Source organism: Carettochelys insculpta, chromosome 1 (assembly GCF_033958435.1).
Source record: "Carettochelys insculpta isolate YL-2023 chromosome 1, ASM3395843v1, whole genome shotgun sequence".
Lineage (NCBI taxonomy): Eukaryota > Metazoa > Chordata > Testudines > Carettochelyidae > Carettochelys > Carettochelys insculpta.
In genome coordinates this window covers 230,672,339-230,695,662 of record NC_134137.1, presented here as the reverse complement: position 1 = coordinate 230,695,662, position 23,324 = coordinate 230,672,339, and the positions used below count along the sequence as shown (strand labels likewise).

The window sequence follows — 23,324 nt, the reverse complement described above, 5'->3', positions numbered from 1 at the left end:
TGAACTACCCACAAGCTTCGGCCAGAATCCTATCTCCTGGCCTCGCCATGGACCATCCAACTTGCTTCTTTTTAAGACCTATCAAAACAAAAAAGCAGCCAAGTAGCACTTTAAAGACTAACAAAATAATGTATTAGGTGATGAGCTTTCCTGCGACAGTCCCACTTCTTCAGATCATAGCCATACCAGAAAAGACTCAATATATAAAGCACAGAGATCCAAAAATTGTTATCCAGATTGGCAAATCAGAAGAGCAGCGTGATGGTGGAGGGTGGGTGGGATGGGGAAGTTAAGAATTAGATAAAACATCAAAATATGTAAGAGAGTCCTTATAATGGGTCAGGTAGTTGCTGTCCCTCTTCAAACCATGTGTTAATGTGTCAAATTTGAATATGAATGTTAGTTCTGAGCATTCCCTCTGTAGACAGTTGTTAAAGTCCCTTTTCAGTTGAACACAAACTTTCGGGTCTTTAACAGAATGGCCCACTCCATCCAAGTGCTGGCTGACAGGTTTGTGTATTTGGACATTTTTGGTGTCTGTTCTATGTCCATTCATTCTTTGTCAAAGAATGCAGTCTGTCCTGAATACATGGTGTGTGGGCATTGTTGGCACATGATGACATATATGATAGCTGAGGAACAGGAGACTGTGCCTGTAATTCTGTAATCAACGTGCTTAGGTCCAGTGATAGTAGCTCCAGAATAAATATGTGGACAAAGTTGGGAACGGGCTTGTTGGAAGGAAAAGTTCCAGGATTAGCATTGTTGTGGTATAGCCTGTGGTTGCCAGTGAGAATCCTATAAGGTTGGGAGGTTGTCTGTAGGAGAGAACAAGACTGTCATGTTGGGCCTTCTGGGGTGTGGCATCATTATTTAGGACAGGTTGTAGGTTTTTAATGATGTGTTGCAGTGGTTTGAGTTTAGGGGCTGTAGGTAATGACAAATGTTGTTCTGTTATTGGCTTTTTTGGCCTATCTTGGAGCAGTTGGTTTCTGGGTATTCGTCTGGCCCTGTCAATTTGTGTTTTTACTTCTCCTGGTGGGTAATTCAAGTTTATGAATGTTTGGTAGAAATCTTGTAGTTTTTGGCCTCTGTCAGTAGGATCAGAGCAGATGCAATTGTATCTCAGGGCTTGACTGTAAACAATGGATCATGTGGTGTGTGCAGGATGGAAGCTAGAAGCCTGTAGGTAAAGTGTAGCAGTCAGTGGATTTCTGGTAGAGAGTAGTATTTATCAGGCCATCAGTGATTTGTACTGTAGTGTCCAGGAAATGTATCTCTTGTGTGGAGGAATGGCCAAGGCATAAGTTGATGGTGGTGGGGTGCAGATTATTAAAGTCTCTGTGGAATTCTTCTAGAGTCTGTTTACCATGGGTCCAAACAATAAAGATGTCAATGATGTATCATAAGTAAACAAGAGGTAATAGGGGACGAGAGCTGAGAAATCGTTGTTCCAGGTCAGCCATAAATATATTAGCATCTTCTGGGGCCATGCGGGTGCCCATTGCAGTCCTACTAATCAGGAAGTATAAGTTATCCCCAAATCAGAAATAATTGTGGGTGAGAACAAAGGTATAGAGGTCAGACACCAGATTACCTCTGGTAACCTCAGGGATGGTGTCACTTTTTAAGACCTGTGCAATTTAATCTGTTCTAGGACAAGCACAGGGGCCTGTCAGTACCCTTTGTGGGGCCCTATGCCAGATTTGGCAACAGGCTAGTCTTTTCCTTCTCAAATGCCTGAGTCCAAGAAGGATGGTGCACTCTGGCTCTCTGTGGGGCCACAGGCACAGGGCTCCTAGATTCATGCCTGATCCAGGAACCACATTGCTCTCATGGGCAGATTGTTGAATGTGTTTCTTCCTAGGACAGAGTGGGGTCTGGTCAGGGTGTATCACGTCCATCAGCACGGACCCCAGCCACAGCAAGATGACTATTACTATGACATTATTGTCTGTGCTGAGAGGTGGTACTGGGTTTCCGTTTCTTAGGCTGCAGAGGTTCCCCTTTTTGAGTAGCAAAGCACAGCCAGCCTGCATGACAGAGGAAGCAATGTGTTCCCCAAAGACACACCCTAAGTAGTGGCGAGGTCCAAGTTACCACACTGAGAGCATCCCAGAACGTAATGCAGAACTACACATGCAGCCCATCGGTACCCAGAGATTTGCTAGGGGCCATTAGAAGAACTTCTGACAACTCAGCTAGGAAAGAAGGTTCTCATAGCCAACTTGGTTGCCCACACTGACAGTAGGGAATTTGTTCCACCTGCTTCCTTCAGCCAGACTCGGCTATGGGGCATGTATTGTGGGTGCCTATTTTATTTCTTGAAGTAAATGTGACCCTAAGACTTCTTCCAGACCAAACCAAGATCTATGAATTAGCATTCTGACTTGTGGGCCCAAATAAGGGGGTTTGTTGGGGGTGCATTGATAGGTCTCCAATCAGGCAAATCAAGTATCTAAGCCAGAAACCTTCTTTCTAGCCCTTAACAATTGGTTGATTAAAAAATGGTGCCTGGAAGCTGCTGACAGTGGGAGAGAGGCTATCTTGTTTGATGATCCCATCTGGGAACATCGATTCGTCACTACTCCCCTAAGAAATATGGAGTTTACTTTACCTGTGCTGGTGCTCAGGTGCCTACAAAGACAACACTACATCAACAACCATTCAGAGAGGAGCATAAGGACAGCCCTGTGGCCCTGCCTTGCTTTGACATCTAAAACCAAACCAGGACCAGAAGAATGTAAATACAAAACGGTAACATTTACGTTGCTAATGAACTAAATTTCTTTTGCATTAATTTTTTTCGGATATCCTCCCTAAGGAAATGTTTCCTCTAAATAAGTGAAAAATCAGTAGCATCTCCCTTTGATCTTTATCCAATATCTGAGTACCAAAAATGGTTTTACTTGAGTGAAAAATACCCATTTTAACTGATTGCTCATTTTAATATGAAAGGTTAGAAGAGAAACTTCTGTGATTTTCAAGTGAATCGGTCCATCTAGGTCTGAATTTCTGGGTCCCTTCTCACTTTGACAGTTAAAGTAAAGCACCTGCTGCTGCAGCTGATGTTTTCTTGGAGTGTGTGTCTTTGTTCCTTGAGCATATGTTGCCATGTTTAGTTGTACAGATGAAAAAGTCCTTTGTGGGCATTGTTTTAATTATTTTATACACTCCTCTGGTCGTAAGGCAGGACATGAACCACTTTCTGCTAAATCCTGATGCCATGTATCTTCCAGTCATCAGTTCAATGGGGGTGAGTATTAGAGTTTATAGTGTATAAACTCAAGAATAATTTAATTTTTCTTGGATCATCTGACAAACTTTTAAGCAGTATTTGCCTTTGCAGCAATCTCCTGAGTTGCCAGCTTGACAGCTTTCAAACTTTTTTTTTTTAATTTTCAAATTTTATTAACTGACAAGTTGTCAGAACACTAACTAACACTTGAAGGAAACACTGATCTGACAACACATGTAGGAAACCAGTGAAAGATTCTGAGATGACACAAACTGACTCTTAGCAATTTCAGCACAGGCTACAAAGACTCTTGAGGAAGTTCTGAAAACCTATGTGAGCCACATAAAATGTGAGAACGCCACATGGGCTTTTGTAGCCTTAAACAGATGGGGTTTCAGGAAAAACACCAGGAAGCTATAGGTTTGATTTCAAGGCAGGCTTGACCCTGTCTTAGGCATAAACTAAGGATATGGCTGAAGAGAGAGCTTGTCCTTATGACAGCCATATAAGGAGGATCAGCAAGAACAGCCTGAAATTATGAAATCCTCATCATGGAAGTGATTGCAACTAAAATTACTCTCTTTAGAGACACAGTGACGCTGTCAAAATAGGTTCTAAAGGCAGACCTCTGAGTCAACAAAGAACAAAAATTAAATTGCGTATAGGCACCAGAGCAGATGCAGGAGAGTAAGGCTTGGTCTACACTAGACCCTCCAGTCAACTGCAGATATGCAAATCAATGTATCTGCAGTTGACTAAGATCCACCCTCACTGACAGAGGTCAATGGGAGCATTTGTCCCTTCAACCTCCCTTTCTCCTCCCAAAAACAAGAGAAGATGGAAAAGCCACCTGTTGGCAAAGGTAACGCTAAAATGGAAGTCAGGTGAACTCACAGGACTATTTGAGAGTCCTGATGATTCTAAATGGAAGTAGTCCAATGTGCATAATTTTAGTGTGATAGAGTGCTAATTTGTGGGCTTATGCTGCAAGAGAAAAATCTCTTCCACTTTGACTTGGACAGGGCTTTAATGAACTCCTGCTACTCACCAAGATTGTTTGGACCTCTTGGGAGCATAGTTTCATGAATTTTCAACCAGCAATCATCCATGCAGTAAGGTGGAGAGAGATGAGGTCTACACTAGGAACTTACATCGGTATTTTTGTCACTCAAGAGTGTGAAAAATCCATGCCCCTGAGCAATGACCTAATCCCTGCCGCAGACGGTGCTATGCCCATAGAAGGGTTTCTCCCAGAGGCAGATTTCTGGCATTTTTTCCACGAGCACAGTACCATTGTCACTGAAGAAGTGCCCTCAGTTTGGGTGGGAAAGGACAAACAAATCAGACAATTCTTGTGCCCCTACTTGAAGGCTAACAAACCTGCATGTGGCTTAGAACCTAGGTATTTCTTTGCAGCAAATCCTCCAGCTACTAAAAAACCATCTACATAATTATACTACATTTTTAACTGCCAAAACTCAGGCAGGTTGAGTGAAGCTAAGGTCGAGATGGTGAACAGGATCTGCCAGGAGAGCAGCAGAGAGACACCCCTTTTATGCCCAGAACTGAGAGAACAAGGACAGCCAGGATGCATATACCTCCTACTGGTACTGTTGGCAAAAGTTGCCAACTCAAGTGCAGTAGGTGTATGGATGCCTAGAGTGGAATTTGTGGATGCACAATCTCTTTGAACTGGGAACGGACTATGTAAAAGGGATTGCCTGTTCTGTTCATTCCCTCTAAGACACCTGGCATTGGCCACTGTCAGGAGACAGCAGATAGGTCTGGGCAGATCTTTGGTCTAACTATGGTGGTTATATTCTTATGAAGGAGAGCTTTGGGGAAATAGGCTGAGACAAAAACAGAGAGTGAGGAAAATTCTGCCATGAAAGCCTGTAGCTAGCGTACCTTACTTTCATAGCATATCCATACTTTCAGTACCCTTTCCCCCTACACCCTCTAGTTATGTTTTAGCTTCATATACTACTTTTTTTCTCTTATTTCCTATACTGAATAAATACTGTTTTAAAGGTATTGGAATTGCTGACTATCTTAGTAGGGACACGTGTCTGCTGAGCACCCGAGTGCCAAGGCAGCTGAGAATAGGGGAGAGCGCATAGCCTCAGCACTGGTACAAAGCAGGGCCTATTCAGAAAGACTGCTGGTATGGCACACACTCATCCTAGAGACCCCCCTCGTGCCACAGCATGGTGATGAAGCTGTTTTTTTCCCCACTGTGGTTCCTTTGTTCACTCAGTCCAGAATGGGCTGCTGCTTCCATGGCCTAATCTGACAGTCAGGTCTCATCTCCATCCTTTCTCCTTCTGGGATAAACAGAAAAGTCAGCGGTAAGCAGAAAAGAAGTCTAGTGGCCTCTATGCCCAGCCCTGGCATTTTTGGTCTCTTCCATGCCTGATACCTTTACTTTTTGCTGTTCGTGTGGGGGAGAGAGATGGGAACCCTGCCCTCCTCCCCTTCCTCTGGGTTCTGTTTTAAAGTGGCTAAGGCCTGTTCCACCAATCCCCTTCACTACTTTCTAAGCTGCTCCCACCCTAAACCTGTTTGTCAGAGTCTTCACAGGGGCAGCGTTAGCAAAGCTCCATGAGTTTAAATGCACCCCTAGCGCTCAGGCCCAGATGAACCAATACACACTGAACGTACATGCACAAGGCTCCCGCCTCAGGTTTGACCACCATAGTGGAGGGGAAACTGAGCCAAATTTGACTGAGCAGTGGTGTGATTTGGCACTTAGATTTTGCACCTGTCATTGATATTACAGGGAACGACTTGCCTGCAGCACTCCAGCCCAGGCCCCATTGTTGGGCCAGGCCCACAGGGGCAGGGTCCTGATATGCAGGTTGGAAGCTGGAGGTATGAGAGAGGTCAGGCAATATCACTGAGTGGCAGCAGTATCAGAACTTCAGAAGAGGCAACATGAGGCACTGCCTATTCCATCCCTACAGGCATGAGCGCTCTCTCTCAATGCCTCCCTTCTCCCAAACCCTGGGCTGCACCCACTAAAGCAGCTCTGTGGACTCTGCTGCCCCATCGAGGATCTGTGGCTCCTCAAGTCATCTTAGCTGGTTACAGCAGCACTTCCTGACAGCAGCTTCCAGCCATCTGAAAGCTCACATACCATGCAGTTGCTCTCTTTCACCTGACGGCAGCTGGTGTTTTCTTCCTTCCCCCAGAAGTCCCTTGGATTAGGATTGTATTTCAAGCAGTCTCAGGCAGTTCTGCTGCTTGGGAGCTGGGGTTTAGGCCAGGTCCCTTCTCAGCTGATCCTACCCCTGACACACACACATCCACCCTCTTCATTAGGTGGGTTCAGCAGGCAGCATTCTACTGCCAGAGCATGCCCTACAACAAGGGAGGTGACAACCTATGGGCACGTCCCCCACTGGAAGTGCACCCCACTGTCTGGGAGAGGAGAGTCAGGCTTGGAAGTAGCCTCCTAATCACCTTTAGGTAAGTGTGGGTGCAGGGGCCACCGCATGGTATCAAAGCAGTAAAGAAAGGAACTAAAAGCCAAGTTCTGTCCCTCAGCTCTGTTGTAGCTTCAGTGACAGATCAGCAGCTGGATTTTTAGATCTCTAGCCTATTGCCCTCTAATCATCTACTCCAAGCCAGAAAGTCCCAGTGTCCATCTCTTCTCATAAGGAAGCTGTCCAGTTCCACTATATCCTTTCAGAAATGCACAGTATGCAAGATGTGGGTGTACCAAGACTATACATGCACAGGCAATATTCTTGTCTTAGTTATCCCTTTTTTAATGATTCCCAGCCTTTGTGGTTTTGACTGCTGCTGTAAACAAGAAGATGTTTTCAGACAACTATCAATGAATCCAAGATCTCTCTCTATTTTGATTCCCTCATTTCATAAAGTTGGGTTGTTTCCCAATGCACATTTCTTTGCATTACTCAATGCTGATTTTCACATTTTGTTGCCCAATCATCCAGTTTTGCAAGATTCTTTTGTAACTCTTCTCAGCCTGCCTTGCATTAACTCGAGTAGTTTTGCAACATCTGCAAGTTTTGCACCTTCTCCAGACCATTTATAAATATACTAGAAGATTTATCCAGCATTGTTCAGGTCCTCAAGTTTTGGTTTTCTTCATTTAAACCAGTGCTTTGGGGTGGGGCTGTGGATCAGAGGTTCAGTATGGAGGCTGCATGGGGAGAAAGAACAATCCCAGAACTCTCTCACTACAGCAGCTTGGGGCCAGGTGTGAAGTGCCGGTCCATGGTCACTGTAGCTGCAGCAGGCACAGCCAGGAGAGGGTTGCACGTCCCCCCACCCCCCCAGCTGTGGGACAGACAGACACACAAACTCAAGTAATACATAGCTGACCCTTTTGCCACCCCCTGCAACCTACTGCTCCAATTGGGCTATTAGCTGTCCCAATCCCCATCTCCGGCCCCTTGCTGCTCCCCTGTGGTCATTATACAGTATTACTGTCCCTGCTTTCCATCCCATATCCCCTGATGCCCCATGTGGTCATTATAGAGCACAGCCCTCCCTTTCCATTTTATGAGAAACAATCACAGTTCAGGCACATCTCATGGTCCTGGTGCTCCCAAACTCTCACCCTGGTTTAAGTTTTGAAAAGAAGACGCCACACCCCCAATTTGGTGGTCCTGGCTCTTACCATTTAGAAATTCTTGAACAGACACATTCACAGACAAACTCTCAAATATATAGTAGATTGAAGACGACTCGTCCCAGTCCAGACAGTGGGGGACACTATCACTCACTTCTGTCTAGTCTGAAAACTGTCCATTTATTCCTACCCTCTGGTTAAAGGACAGGAAACAGTTACTGATCCATAAGGGGACCCTCCTTTGCACTTTCCTTGTTCTTTTAAGCTGTTCAAAACAGACATTTTGATGGTAGTCCAATAAGAGTATCAAGACAAATTTTTAACATTCCTATAAAATAATTTATTTCTTTTCTGAAGCATTAGGGCAGTGGAATATAACATACAAGTAAAGCACACAAAGATCTACCGCTCTCTGGTCAATGAAGAAAGCATCAATTTGTATCCTCCTCTCCTAGGGTTTGGCAGATGCACTCGAAGCAGCCTCCTCTCTCCAGCGAGCTTTTCTTTCCATGTTTTGGATTGTCAGGGAGTCATGCCTTCTGACAGCCTACAATAATATGATAAAGGAAGAGCTCATATGTTATGTATATACTGCAGAGATGAAGTCTGAAGCAGCGGTGAACATGCCATCTGGTAGTGTGACCGAGACGTCTCAAGAATGCTCCCTCATTGAGAAACAGTTCCGATGCCTAGGTGCACTGTTGCAACAAGTCACCATCAATGCTAGGAAGAGACTGAGGTTAAAATAAATTCTGAAGACACAGAATCCTGGGATTCTTTTAGTTAATTATTTCCTTAGGGCTAAATTAAGTCAGTGTTCTGGTGGCTCTGTCAGATGCTTTTCCTCTATCTAGTCAGTAATAATATATCTCTCTCTTCCTCAAAAGCCAGGAGAATTCAGAAACAATATCCCTGTACCAACTACTGCTATGGTTAAGATCTGCTTCCATTCTACTCCTCCTTCCTGCATATTCATAACTCTCCAAAACGTTGCCCTCTAAGGCTGAGCCTGCCTTTGGTTGGCATAAACAGGTCTGTGCCACCTTTCTTCAGGATCTTTTCATTCATATTGCTTAAATGAAGAAGTTGGCTTGAGAACTGAATCTTAATTTGAGGTTTACAGAGCACTGTAAAAAAAGTAATTAAAAGCATAGAATATAAGGACAAAAATATGGAGTTATGAATTAGTTAAAGCTAGAAAACTGGTGAAAGTAACTATTTAGGTTTTCAAAATTAAAATACGCAACCAGGATAATAAGGATAAGTGTTATGTTCTATCATGGGATGGTGACTTTGATTAAATTTTTTAAAAGAGCCCTTCAGAACAGGGCCTCATTTGTGACAATTGGTTACCAACTCTGCTGTTACTAACATGGTGGGAGAATGGGTAAAAACACAATCTAAAGCAAAACAAAGTAATTTGGTCGATTACTTCCATGCCAATTCACCAAGGTCTCCTTCCCAACAGATTTTACAGTAGACAACCCTTTTAACCTACTTACCAGTAAATTATATTAGTCCCAGGGTCTGACTAACACTCCTAAATACATAACATACTACATTTGTGAAGACTGTATAGGTTTAGTGCAGTTTAAGCAGCTTCTATGTTGGTCTTTTATTTCTGTATGCACCTAGAAGCTGAAAGGCAGTATGAGACCATTAAACACAATAGTCACATGTATAGTGTACTACCATCTTAGTTAACAACTTGCTCAGTTTCAAAGCTACTTTACAGCAATTTTGATCAAAAGCACTTACAAAAAGGACATGCATTAACTCTGACAATCTTCAGATCACATACAAAAACAGGTGTACTCCCTCACTAATTAGGTACCCAGTTTCAGGAAGTGTTAAATTATCTGATTTAAGTAGTCTCCCAGGGGTAGTCATATTAGTCTGTATCTTTGCAAAACAAAGCAAGCAGTCCTATAGCACCTTAAAGACTAAATTTTATTTATTAGGTAATGAGCTTTCATAGGTAAGACCTGGCTTCATCAGATTAATTTGATGAAGTGGGTTTTACCCACAAAAACTCATTCTGTAATAAATAAAATTGCTAGTCTTTAAGGTGCTACAGGACTGCTTGCTTTGCTTTGAGAAGTCACCCAATACACAGAGGGAGAGAAACTCTTTTTACTACCAGATATCTGCTCAGCCATTAGCTCGGTTACTATTCACAGCAATCACAAGTGTAGTGAAGGACAGACACAACTACAGTACTTTTTCATGCCCTAATGGACAACCCAAATTCCAAAGTGTTGGAAAATACTTAGCGGTGCCTATCTGAAACAGATACTTGATGCCACCAGGAGGACTCTCATCTGGCCAGCCAAAGACCTGTCGTCTCCTTTCCTTTTCGGAAGCAATATGCTGAAGGAAACAGAAGTTTTATTTCTGCTGGTTAGTCCATCTTAGTCCCCTTCTTAGCAGTCATGGCATAGACCAGTCAGCTGATGACCAATACTTCTTCCAAAGATTCAATCTACCCAATCAAAATGAGAGTTCTTCTCTCTCACCATCCAGTCAGGGACCAAGAACCATCTTTAAAGTTCTTCCAATTTTTTAAGTCTTTTGGTCAACACATCTTGTCAGTCTCGCTTGTATAAGACAAGTTAGGGCATGGCTTTTGATACGCAAACTTGGAACACACTTTGAACACAGACTAGTTTGCTGTAGTCATCAATTTACTGCCACAACTCGCTTTTTGAGATCCTGTTGTGATGCATCCCTTGCCCATTTTCAGTTGTGCTTGCTCAAGTTTGTTTCTCTATTAGCACTCTGTTAGCCGCTGAAGCGTTCAGTTCAGTGTTTGTATAATTTATACAAAGTCCCTCTATATCAGTGGTTCCCAAACTTTTTGGCATCACGCCCTCATTTTGATTTTTTGAGAAACCCTCACGCCCCCCACCTCTTCTTTACCATCATCCAACCCCCCTTTAACAAAAAAATTCAATTTGTGATTTTAAATAAACACAAAAGCTTGATATAAAAATGTTATTTACAATTAAAAATAAGTGCAAACATTTTCTTGGCCCCTTGTGGTTGCCTGGTGCAGTCCCAGCTGGCCAGCTGCCTGAGCCCCATGCCAGCCTCCAGAGCTGCCCGTGCCAGCCACTCACCTGCCTGCCTGAGACCTGCACTGCCAGAGCCGCCCACCAGCCATCAGGGCCAGCCATCCACCTGCTCACCAGCTGCCTGAGTCCCGTGCTGCCAGGACAAGCTGCACACCCAACAGCCATCCACCCCAGTCGTAGGCCAGCTGTTCAAGCTGCCTGCCCAAGCCCAACACTGCCAGGGCCAGCTGCACACTCAGCATCCCGAGCCGCCTGAGCCTCACGCTGCCGGAGACAGCCGCCCGAGCTCCATGCTCCCAGGGCCAACCACCCACCCACCAGCCTGAGCCACCCAAGCCCCATGCTGCTGGGGCCAGCTGCCTGAGCCCCACACGTCACGCAAGCTGGTCGCCCACCTGAGCCCCGCAAGGCCTGCAAGCTGCCAACCCGAGCCCCTCCCCTGCTCTCCCACAAAGCCAGACACCCCCAGCCCCGATCTAACCCCATCCTCCTCCTCCTCCTCCTCCCTCCAACCCACACTCACTCCCCTTTGCAGAAGGCAGCCAGCTCCATGTGGGTCCTTGCCGACTGCCTGCTTCTTATAGCAGCTGCGCCGGGTCACCCACGTAACATGGCAGAGGCTGAGAGCTGGAAGCAAAGGCCGGCTCTTTCTTCACGTGGGGGAATGATGAGAGGGGAGCTGGGTCACCTCATGCCCCCCCCCGGAATTCCTTCATGCCCCCCAGGTTGGGAAACCATGCTCTGTATTCTTTAGTGCTCTGTAAACTTGTTTCATGGTTCACTTTACAATGTATTCAGAGATTTCAAAGCCAGAAAGCCCCACTCAAATCATCGAGTCTGTCTACAGCAGACCCTTGAACTTCCTGAAAATAATTTCTAGAGAAGATCTTTTAGAAAATTTTACAATTTTAACTTTTAAATTTTAATTTTAATAAATTTTTAAAATATTCCATTATGAAGAATCCTTCATAAATACCAATACCAGAGACTTCATGAGTATGCCACAGCACTACTAAGTTCGCTGAATATTTTCGAATAGATTAGTAAATGGGACTGGCCTATGAATACTTCCTGATGCCAAAACTAATATAATATATATCGAACTAGACCTCCTTCCCATACTGTGAAGCTTTTTATCTCATGAATATAGACTGCAGGCTATTCAGGGCAGGAAATGGCATGTAAAGTGCATTTGCACACTTAATGGGGATCTGCTCACTTGAACACTGTAGGTACCATAATTACAAGCAATGCTAATATGCTCAATGCTGTTTCCTTTCAGGCTATTTTCATTAGTGCTTCTTGGAAATAATAGTTTAGGGATAAAACTACTGGATCCACTCGTATCATACACATTTATTAGTGACATCAGAGACCCATCCAAAGTATTCTGGGTATTAGGAACATTTCTGACAGAATGTTCAAATGTTAAACACTGACTAAAATATGTTTTTAGAAATAAAAATGGCCGCACTTTTGCGTACAGCCATACAGAATTTAGCACACTGTGTGTGTGTGTGTGTGTGTGTGTGCTGCAAATCATGAAGCACAACCATCTGCGTGGCAGGAAAGCTACAGAAACAGCTTACTATGCACTTCCAGCTTTCAGCGCTATACAAGAATAAAAATCAAAGCAATGGTGGAATTAAAGGGAAGATATAAAAATATCTACATTGCCTTCAGTATTTTTCCTGTTTAACGATCTGCTTTAGAAAAGGGGATGTTTTCGCCACAACAACTATTTGGGGCACAGCCCCAGCTGGTGTATTTTGTCATTGCATCACTAGGACAATTTACCAAGGACTATGGTGGATTCTGCATCGCTGACAATGTTTAAATCAGGTCCGGACGTGTCCTCTACAAGTGAGATGCTCTAGGAATTATTTCAGGGCGGTGCCGTGGTCTCTGTTCTACGGGAAGTAAGACTAGGTCATCACAATTGTCCCTTGCAGGTTTGGAACCTATGAAATCGGCCCAATGGCTAAATATATTCTCACTTAAAAATGTGTTTTATTTCCAGTGTGAATTTCACTAGCTTCACCTTCCAGCCATCTGACCACGTTATATGTTTCTCTGCTAGAGTGAAGAACTCATTATTAATAATCTGTTCCACATTTAGATATTAAAATATTATTGTCCCCCCTTAAATGTTCTCTCTGTTAAGCTACATACATTGAGTTGAGTCCCTCTCAATATGGCACATTTTTTAATCCTTTAATTGTGCTCTTGAATAATTGAAGTAAAGTCGCTTCAAGAAATGGTTGCTGTCCAGGAGGCCAGAAGAGAGGTGTACGTTTTCCATTTCTGTTGTCCTTGCACAATAGCGGGACGCTGCATTATGTGTCTCAGCTGAGTTTGTTCACTACTTATCAAAGTTACAGTTCTGACTATTGCACTCTGATCAAGACTCGTTATCAAAAACACACTGTGTGGCTTAAGGTCCTTTTATTTATCATCTTTCAGCACGGGTATATTTTGGTAACTTGAGAGCAGAAGCATGCTTGATTGCAAAATACTAGCTTTATGTCTTCACTGTGTCACTTAAACTAAAAGAAATTAAAATGGATGTAACCCCTTCCCTAACAGGATTACTGGTGAGGTGAAACCTGTCATTAAAGTTCACAATATTTTGCCCAAAGCTGTATCTTAGTCAATGTCCCTTTTTATTTCTAATCTCATTTAGTCAGATTCCATTAAGTTTCCTATGTTTTCACTACTGAAAATGGCATCATGTTCAGTCACGGGGGGACCCCTACTTCCTGGCCTTTGCACACTCACACCTGGCCTTTGCACACTTGCTTGTGCCCTTTGGGTGCATCTGCTTGTGCCGCGTGTGTGCGCGCGTGGGGTGTATGGGCCTCTCTGGGTCTGCACCTGCTGTGTGTGGGCTGCACCTCCTGCTTCTGTATGGGGTGCTGGAGGGCTCCATGCCTGCAGATGCTCAGGTAAACAAAGTGTCTGGCAGCCCACCAGCAGCTAACCCTGACGAACCATGTGCAGCCTGAGGGCTGGAGATTCTCACCTGTCTGAGATGTATTATACAGAACCTAATCAATGGAGCATCTAAATGACTGTGAGGGGAAAAGCCGCCATTTTCTTCTGCCTCATTTATCTAATGGGAGAGTTCTCATCCCAAAACTCCTCATAAATCACTTCTTGGAGGTACTTGAGAGCACACTGCAGTCTCTCTTATTTTTATCCCCCTACTAGGAAGTGACAGGCACTCCCAAATCACAGTGAAACTGAAACAACAGAAGTGGCACACCATCCCTCCTCTTACATACGCACCTTCAAGAGCATTACCTCAGCCAAGAACCAACATACAGGAAGGGATAAAGCAGAAGTGTACACACTCCCACAAAGGCACATCTGCTGTATTAAGAAATATAACTCTCTCCCAGAAGGGCGCGTGTTGGTGTTCAGTCAGGAGCTGAGTCTTCATTTTAATTTTTTTATTGCTTTAATTAGTATTTGTTTTTACTTCTTTACTAATCTTAAGAGAGCTGAAGATTACAAGATAAGATTCAGCTCCAGTCAACTATCCAACTGTACTCACTCGCTTTCCTTCAACGACCATCACAGCACAACCCAGTAGCGTCAGGACAATCATCAGGTAGCTGATTTTCACACGCAATTTATTTTGTGCAGCATCGACCATCTCATACCTCATGAAGCAAAGGAAAACCCAAATCATTATCAGAGACCACAGCGAACACCTAGTCTATTGATATCTCTTCTCTTACTGATAAACAAGAATCCATACAATCTAATCCCAAGAAACTATCATTTGCACAGGGCTTTTCATCAGCAGCCCCCAAAGCATTATCCCCATCCCCCAGACAGAGGGAGGCAGCTTGCCCAGGACCACACAATGAGTCATGAGCAAAGTTGAGAACAGAACCTGGACTAGAAGTCTATAATTAAACTTCCTTTCTCCTGGAACAGCTCTCAAGAGGATCTAAGTGAAGATGGTGGATTGTTTATGCCAGCAAGTATTTGCCACAGAGAGACTCTTGCAAGCTTAGCTAAATATACCCAACATGCAGTTACATCATTTGCTTTTGAACATTTGCTGCATGGCCTACTATTTAACTCCTGAGAAGATGAGCCCCCTACAAGGCCAGCTTCAGTCATCTTGATCTTCCAAATGCCCTTAACAGAGGGCAAAGTAAAAGAAAAGATTTGTGTTGTAAACACTTCAAGATAACCTATGAACAGGAACTGAGGCTGGAGAATTTGCCTTGCACTGAGAGACGTAAGGAACTCTATTAGAATTCTCTGAAGGTGTCAAGTGTGTGGACAAGAGTGATGCAGTTCATAGTGTGCACTTAAGCATATATAGTATATTTCCTGCGAGCCCTCTAAATACGATGACACTTGCACATTGTTTAGGAGGCACACATATACAGACAACTGTTCATCAGCCACTCTGGGCACTGCAAGAAAACTACTCAAAATAATAAGTCCTACATCCTACTTTCCAAATGTATCAGTGGCTCCACTCTGCCATAGAATGACACAGTAGTTCAAATCAAACTTCTGGGCCAAACTATTTCTGTTATGTTGTTGCCTTCCAAAAACATTATTAAATTTAAAAAATGATGTCACCATGTTTTTGAACAACAGATGTTTTCTCCAATTTCCCTAATGTTATCACAGAAACTGTATCCTGGCCTAAATTCGTTCCTGTCAAATTTCAGGTGGATTGGTTTAAATGTAGCAAAGTGAAGCTTACATTGCTAGCCTTGGTTCTGCCTTAGTACTAGAGAGAGGAGATACCATAGTTAATGTTCCAGCTGTAACATTTTATGTTACCAAGTGCTCTTGTGAAATTCTTCAAACTGAAGAATTCAGAGACTGAATCAGGAATGGCATAGCAGAGCCTCTGTATGGCAGAATCCTCACTGTTACTGGTCGTTCTCATCAGGTAATAAATATAAAATTAAACTAGCAGAGCATAAGCAAAACATTCCATTATTCTGCTGCAGGCTCTTCAGCTTCCTTAAAACAAGGAAGAGTAATCAAAGAGCTCCAATCAGGTAAGCATTTCTGTACCACTCTGTTCTGCTATTAATACACATATGAGGACCAATAAATGTACTGGCCACTTAGATACAGTGCTGATTTGAACCTTAAGATAAGAATTACAAAGTATGTTCTAACGCTGCATCGTGTATTACACAGGATGGACTATGTTTTGAAAGGAATTTTCAGATGTGTTTATCTTCCCAAAATGGTAAAACGTTTAATTCGTGTAGGGTTCACTTTAACAAAAGGATTTTAGGCCAACACTGTCAACACAACTCTTTCATGGAAGTCCTTATCAATAATATTCATGTCAGGTGTAATTAGTCAAAGAGGTTTTCTTAACAATAACAAAGAGGAAGCCGTGCTAGTCTATACACTATCGAAACAAAAAGCAGTCAAGTAGCACTTTAAAGACTAGCAAAATGGTTTATTAAGTGAGCTTTCGTGGGACAGACCCACTTCTTCAGACCCTAGCCAGACCAGAACAAAGAAGTGGGTCTGTCCCACGAAAGCTCACCTAATAAACCATTTTGCTAGTCTTTAAAGTGCTACTTGACTGCTTTTTGTTTTGATAGGTTTTCTTAAGTATGACTTACATTTCATCCTGCCTGGACAGATAATTTAACTTTCCTGTTCTCATAGACTAGGACAGTATTCGCATTGGGGTTGTAATTGCTGCAGAGAATTTTTGACAGTTTTTTTATTTTCAGTAGAAGCCTAATCTACAATTTGCTTAAATACCAAGGGAGATTGAGCTCTCTCTCTCCAGGATTATAGTTGATGATGATAAATATCATTTATGAGCATATTTTTTTAGGTGACATTTCAATACTTACTGAGTAACTTGTCACAAACAAACGTAAAACACATTTCATGGACTTCTTAAAAATATCAGGAAAACACTTGCATCCATATTAGGGTCTGCAAAAGTTTCTTTAAAATATTTTATGATGAAAACTAGCCGGTTTGGGATCTCCTTTACTGAAATGACTGCTATTTCATCTTCTTTAGGCAAATCATGAGGAAGCTAACATAGGCAACTATATGCCATCCACATCAGGATATGGAGATCACAGCAGTACTACATTTCAATCAGATCATATTCCGAACATCATGCCTATTCAGAATCAATACTCAATCCTGCATACTTTCATTCAGTACCTCATTCCTCAGCAGGCATATATTAGTGTACTTATTTCAAGATTGGCACTTACGAGACAGTCTCTGGTATATCATCTACTTTTTTGAAACGGCCTGACCACAACAGAACCTTCTTTTCCCAGTCTGAGGGCTTGTGTCCTGGCACTCTGAAGGTGGGATGCCCTATAGCAAATACAGAAGCGAATATACAGAACAATCAGAGCTTAATAAAACTCTCAGGGTGAGCAACACAAACCTGCTGCTGTAACTAAAGAGAGACTAGAATTATCACATAGGAATTCTCTGAGAAACAGTAAGGGCTTGTGGAACTGCACTGAGCTTTAAGCAGAAAGCACTTTAATCATGGCCCCGTGTTCTCTGCAATTCTGAAGGCACAAAATATGTCTCAAACTCCACACCTTTGACAGAATCATTCTCCAAATCAAAGTATTCATTTTTTTAAAAAATATTGTGGTGCTAGTTCCCCGCTGCCTTGCGCTTTTTATCACAATTTACACCTGTGAAAAGCTACATTAGCTACATTAGCCAAGGACAGCATTTTTCCAAACAGCTAGGCATAAAGGACCAGCTAGGGCAAGAGGGATCCAGAGACTCAGCTTTCATTAAAATGTCTCCAGTTGCCATGGTTGAGAAGAAAATCTTTTAAAATGTGATTCGAATGTGACCACAGCCAAAGTTTCTACCTGTGTTTGTAGAACACAACTGCGTTAAGTCATTTAGTCAGGTGCTCATGTGCCAATGATAACCATTTAGATGCCAACATTTGGTTAACTATCGCATGGTTTTTCCAAACACGTCAGGAGAGGAATTATATTGTTAACAGCCTATCAATGTTTTCAATTTCAGCAACATATTGTGACAGTGAAGAGGACGAGATTGGTTTTGTTTTCCTGAAGGCAGGCTTAGCTTTCAAGGGTCTAAGAAATACTTCACTGCTGTGACATACTGGTTAAGAGTTCTACTGTACTCTGCCATTATAACCTGGGAGCATTTTACATCTACTTTGCACAGCTAGAAATTACTACAAAAGAATGTGAAAAAGTAGTAAATCAGTTCTTGTGTTTCTAGCCTTCCTCTCTGTGAAGACAATCTTGGAAACATGAATCAGGCATAACTAATGCATTCTGTCATTCACAGTTGGTAAGTAGCCATCAAACATTATCGGAGACACAAGAGCAGCCCACATTTATCTCAATGAAATACTATTTTATCACTAGCAATTTTTCTGCTAATCATTATAACAAGAACATTAGTAGGATGTAAACATTCCACAGTTTCAAAAGTGAATAAACAGTATTTTTAAAAAGATTATATAAAGTGGATTTTTTCAAGTTGAATAAGACTTATAAAAAGTAAACCTATTTCAAATTAATGTAAGTAGTCAATTTCAGATTTAAAATTAAAGTCATTTGAAGTAGGTAGTATAAATATTCAACAGTACAAGTTAGCAGGTAAAGTTTTAAGGACAGCCTATTGAACCAGTGCAACTCCATGCCTAAGCACCAGGATGCAGTTTGTTGAAGGGCTAAATCATCTTTTAACAGCAATAACTTCTGACGAAACAGATAATATTTTCTTCATTTCACTCAACTTGTTCAGTTTATTGATGAGTTCATTCAAAGGTAAGAAACAAGTTCAGTGACAGAAAAGGAGAGCTTGTTTTTCCTCTTCCAATCTATGAATAAAAACTAGGCATGAGGACGAAATCTACTACAGGTTGAACCTCTCTAATCCAGCACTCTCTTGTCCAGAGTTGGAGGACCACTTATCATGGGTGTGGCCAAGTTTCCTGTGGTCCCATAAAGTTTGTTTACAGTCACCAGTCCCAGCTATCTGTGTTCTGTGCTGTTATTTAGCTGTAATTTACCCCTAAATGTCTTCTAGGAGCCCAGTAAACAGTGGAAGTGTTAGTAATGTGCTAGACAACAGACTTCCTGTAATTCGGCAAGTTCTCTCATTCAGCACCAGTCAAGCCCCGAGGGTGCTGGACTAGAGAGGTTCTAAAATCCCAAAGAACATGCTAAATAGAAACAAATTAGTTAAATTTATTAACTATAGATAGAATTAATACATGTATTATACATTTAAGTAAACAAAAAATGCCGTGATCAGCATGCTGGATACCTACGACAAAAGATTAAGGGATGTGTGTGTGGGCAGGGGGGAAGTGTTTAGGTTATTAAATAAAAGCTAATAGGCTATTTTGTGCATTCTAACTGAATTTGAATTTTGATCCAAATAGAATTTGACACATCATTACAAGTAAATATTAACCACAACCTAATAAATAAGAAATTAACCCTAAAAAAATTAAAAATTAAGAAACGAATGAACAGATGTTAAGCTAAGCGCTTAAGTAAATGTGAATAGATCTAATATAGCTTTCTGACTAATGAAGAGAAGCCCCAAATTTAAAACAAAGAGTATGTCTGGCCACAGATCAATCTAAAACAATGAGAATCAGCCTTTCATTATGGAAATAACTAAAGTGCTATCATAAAACATTATTAAAATCGTTTCAATAAAATATTCTACTTAGTGATTTAAATTGTTATTAAAGTGTTTTGATTTAAATCAATCCATCCTGAAACACTCTCCCCCTTGACTAGGGTGAAATTTTACATTAATATCAGCTGCTGAACTTATTGTTGTATTTAATTAAAACTCATTTTAAAAATGTTCAGTGAAAGTGCTACAGAACTTCCCATCTGTCACATCAGAGCCTCACGGAATCTAAGTTCAGTGTGCTATGGAGCATAAGCCTTCACTCTACCTGGGCATATGAAGAGCTCTTCCTAAGAATACTAGTTAAACCATATGCCAAGCCAGTGAAAGTTGACAAGAACTTAAGTTGTTGGCATCATAGGGCACTGGCTCAGACCCTCAATGCCTCTCTCTTCCAAACTCGTGCCCTCAATCCATACACAAGAAAAATGGGTGATTTTTGGTTTGTTTTCAACAAAATGTGGCTAATACCTCATAACAGTTGAGCTTCCATCCATCAGCGCTGACAGACCAATAACTGGTCTGCTATACAGCAGGTCCAGAATAGATTATCATAACCATCCAATCTAACCTTGAAAAAAATTGATACCAAACCTGCCACGGACTTGAAGGGAAAAGGAATCCCATCTTTAAAGATGAACTAGGTCAGTGACAAACTCAAAATAATCCTGCAGTGCAAAGGAAGCACCCTTATAGTGGATCACTACCTGCTGTAAGAAGGGACATACTAGGAATTCTCAAGTTTGCAGTGATTCTCAACACTATCACAATGCTCACAGATACCTATTGTGGGAATGAAGTGGCATTATTGTCCCTAAAAAGAAAAATCTTTCCTGTGACTAAGAAGACAGTCTTGAATTTAACATCTACATCTAATGTGATTTTTTTTAAGTTCTGTCAGAAGACAAAAATCCTTTTCACAGTAGCAGGGCCTTGCATCTGTTCCACATTCTTACTCAGGACATCTTGGCTATTCAGATACCTGCTGAAGTTTTCATTATGCAAGGAATGTTGCATGTTCTGAGCCAACCTGTTGGCTGGCATTGCTGTGAGCTTTTGAACTACAGTCAGTCCTCAATGTAAGTTGGTCCAATATAAGTTGTTTCTCATTTACACCACTGAAACTTTGAGGAACATGATGTAAAATTTCAGAAAATGGAAAATTAGCATACCATACCAGCATCCTCTGCAACTCTCCTCTGTCTCATACCTCACTTAGGATGAAAATGCTTTAAAATCTATTTGGGTTAGGATAATTTATTTAAATGCTGTTTAAAATGTTTTAAATTTATGCATGGTAACATCCAGTAAAAAAACTGCACATCGGATAAAAATGTTTCAAAAATGTACTTTGGGTCAGAATGTTTTCTTTAAATATTATTTATAATGCTGTAAATTTATGGTATGGTAAGTGAGAGGTACATTAGGGTTTAATGGTCACACAGGCAAAATTTATGATCTTATAGTCCCTATCCCCTTCTATTTACATTGTTTCTTATGGGGGCAAGTTCCTCACTATATTTAATTTCACTTTGGCTACATCTACACCTACAAAAAACTTTGAAATGGCCATGCTAATGGCCAGATTGAATACTGATGGGGCACTGAAATGAATATTAGGATGCCACCAGCTGTGGTACTTCAAAAGTGATAGGAATAAGGGGATTTCAATGTTGGCAGGGACCTTTCGAAAAGGACCCCCATGTAGATGAGCCACAGGTGAGCAAACTGCAGCACTTTTGAAGTGCTGCAGCTGGCAGCATGCTAATGAGGCGCTGAATATTTATTTCAGCACCTCATTAGCATTCTTTGATTTGGCCCTCAGCATGGCCATTTTGAAGTGTTTTGTAAGTGTAGACACCGCCTTTCAGTCACAACTTTCCACTCCCTATTCCTGAAGTATACCAAGGACCCTCTGTACCACATTTCTTCCCAGAAGTAGCTACATTTCAAAGTAATTAACGTGAACCTAAGTACAGTTTGGACACTTAGTCAACACTTTTAAACCACATTGTGAAGAAGACCCTTTGGAATGAATGTTGCTATATGAATGTAAAACACCTGATCTATGCTCTTGATTTCATGATTGTTTAGGAGTGCCTCAGGCCTATTCCTCAATCTGGCAGGGACACTAACAGTAACACTGATACCTCTGAATCTTAGAACAAAAAGCTTACCTCCTACTTCAGGCTTTTGTTTGCTTCCCTCCTGTGATTTACTGCAAAAACTTCTCTTGACCTTCAGATCCATTCCTTTAGTCGGGCTCAGAAGTGAGGGAACTTTCCTTTCCAACATCCTAGTAGCTCTACCTAGAAAACAGAAGAAAGGGGCTATACTGGACTGAACAGCAGCCACAGGTAATGCTGATCATTTCAAAGCAATTCCAGTGACCATGCAGATCATACAGCACTTAGATGAGTTGAGCTTTAACCAGAAAACTGTTTTAAACTTTAATTACAACAGACCTGGTCATCCATTAGTTTAAATAAAAAAAAAAACCCACAACTCTGTGAGCACATATGCAAGCTCGTGTGTTCATTTGAAGAAATTAGAAAAAAATAAATAGATTTCTAATGTGTAAGTTGGGACAGAACACCAGAGTTTGAGTGGGGGGAAAGAAAATGTGGCATGGCCCACTGAGCTTACACACAACCCTCCACAGACCTGCAGCATAGAAACAACTTCCTAGACAAGGACCCTGTGTCTCAAGAGTGCCTCTAAATCACGGTTTCTTAAACTGTTTTCCCTGAACAACTCTCCGGAGTGCCACGAGTGTCTGGAAACAGACACTGATGGTGTAAATATTTTATGTTATTAAAACCAGATACAATGATGTTACTTCTTCATCGCTATGGTATCTGATCAAATTACTTCCTTTGGTTTTGCTGTGTACGCTGCTGGGGGCAGGTTGGTTGGTTTGGTTTTTGGTCTGACGAGGACGGTTGTTAAAGACAATTTTCACGGGTGTCCTGCATAAAAATATTATTGTTGGGGGAGGGGGGTCCGAGGGCTCAAGTCGTTTAAGAAACACGGCTCCAGGTACCGCTGTCACGCCTCGCACGGGTCAATCCGGGCACGGCTGCTCGCAGGCAGCGCGCCAGGGTTTCCCCAGCCTGCACCATTACGCCGGGCACAGGTAGCGCCAGCGGGGCTGCCGGGTTGAGCCCAAGTAGAAACGCCCGTCAGCGCTGGGGCAGCGGCGCGGCCCGCGGAGCTCCGAGCGGCCCCAGCTCCCCAGGCCGGAAGCCACCGCAGCCCAGCCTGCAACGCAGCAGCTCCTCGCTGGCTCCGGGCCCGCGGCTGGGCTGGGCATCGCCCCACCAGCTCGCTCACCGGCGGCGGCGGTTGCAGCCCTCCACATGGTGCTGGCCCGGGCCGCGTCCAACCTCCGTCCCTGCGGGGCCGCGTCTGTCAAGCAGGGCCGAGGCGCAGTCACCGCCAGCCGCGACGGGCCGGCAAGAGGGTCAATCTGCGCCGAGTCCCAGGACGAGATGCGCCCACCGAGCGGGCATGCGCGGTAGCGGCGGGGGCAGGGGCGGGGGCGGAGCGGAGGCTGGGGGCAGCCGAGTGACGGGAAGGGACTGGAGAGGGGCCAAACCAGGCGCAGGGGGAAGGAGCTGCCGCAGCAGGGCGCCGGGGGGCAGGGAGGAGTAACGGTTCCCGCGGGGCGCGCCCTGGCCGGGTGCGCCGGCAGCTGTAACGCACAGACGGGCTGGGA

General features: G+C 42.8%; 1 protein-coding gene across 1 annotated transcript; it reads right to left on the bottom strand.

Moving 5' to 3' along the window:
- Positions 1-8,150: 8,150 nt before the first annotated feature.
- Positions 8,151-23,098, bottom strand: FAM162A (family with sequence similarity 162 member A). Its single transcript, XM_075001225.1, has 5 exons — positions 22,940-23,098; positions 21,784-21,915; positions 17,155-17,263; positions 14,469-14,577; positions 8,151-8,385 (listed from the first exon to the last, which is right to left on the bottom strand). Exons 1-5 carry the CDS (start codon positions 22,965-22,967, stop codon positions 8,290-8,292), a joined length of 474 nt encoding a protein of 157 aa, XP_074857326.1. The 5' UTR covers positions 22,968-23,098; the 3' UTR covers positions 8,151-8,289.
- Between the last annotated feature and the right edge of the window lie 226 nt (positions 23,099-23,324).

Bases quoted from the DNA above. Each gene is read 5' to 3' on its own strand.
- FAM162A (XM_075001225.1), bottom strand. From the start codon at position 22,967: ATGTGGAGGGCTGCAACCGCCGCCGCCG. The intron at 21,916-22,939 runs GTGAGCGAGCTG...TCTGTTTTCTAG, and splicing joins GGCTGCAACCGCCGCCGCCG to GTAGAGCTACTAGGATGTTG. The intron at 8,386-14,468 runs GTGAGTACAGTT...ATATTATTGTAG, and splicing joins TGGTCGTTGAAGGAAAGCGA to GCTGTCAGAAGGCATGACTC.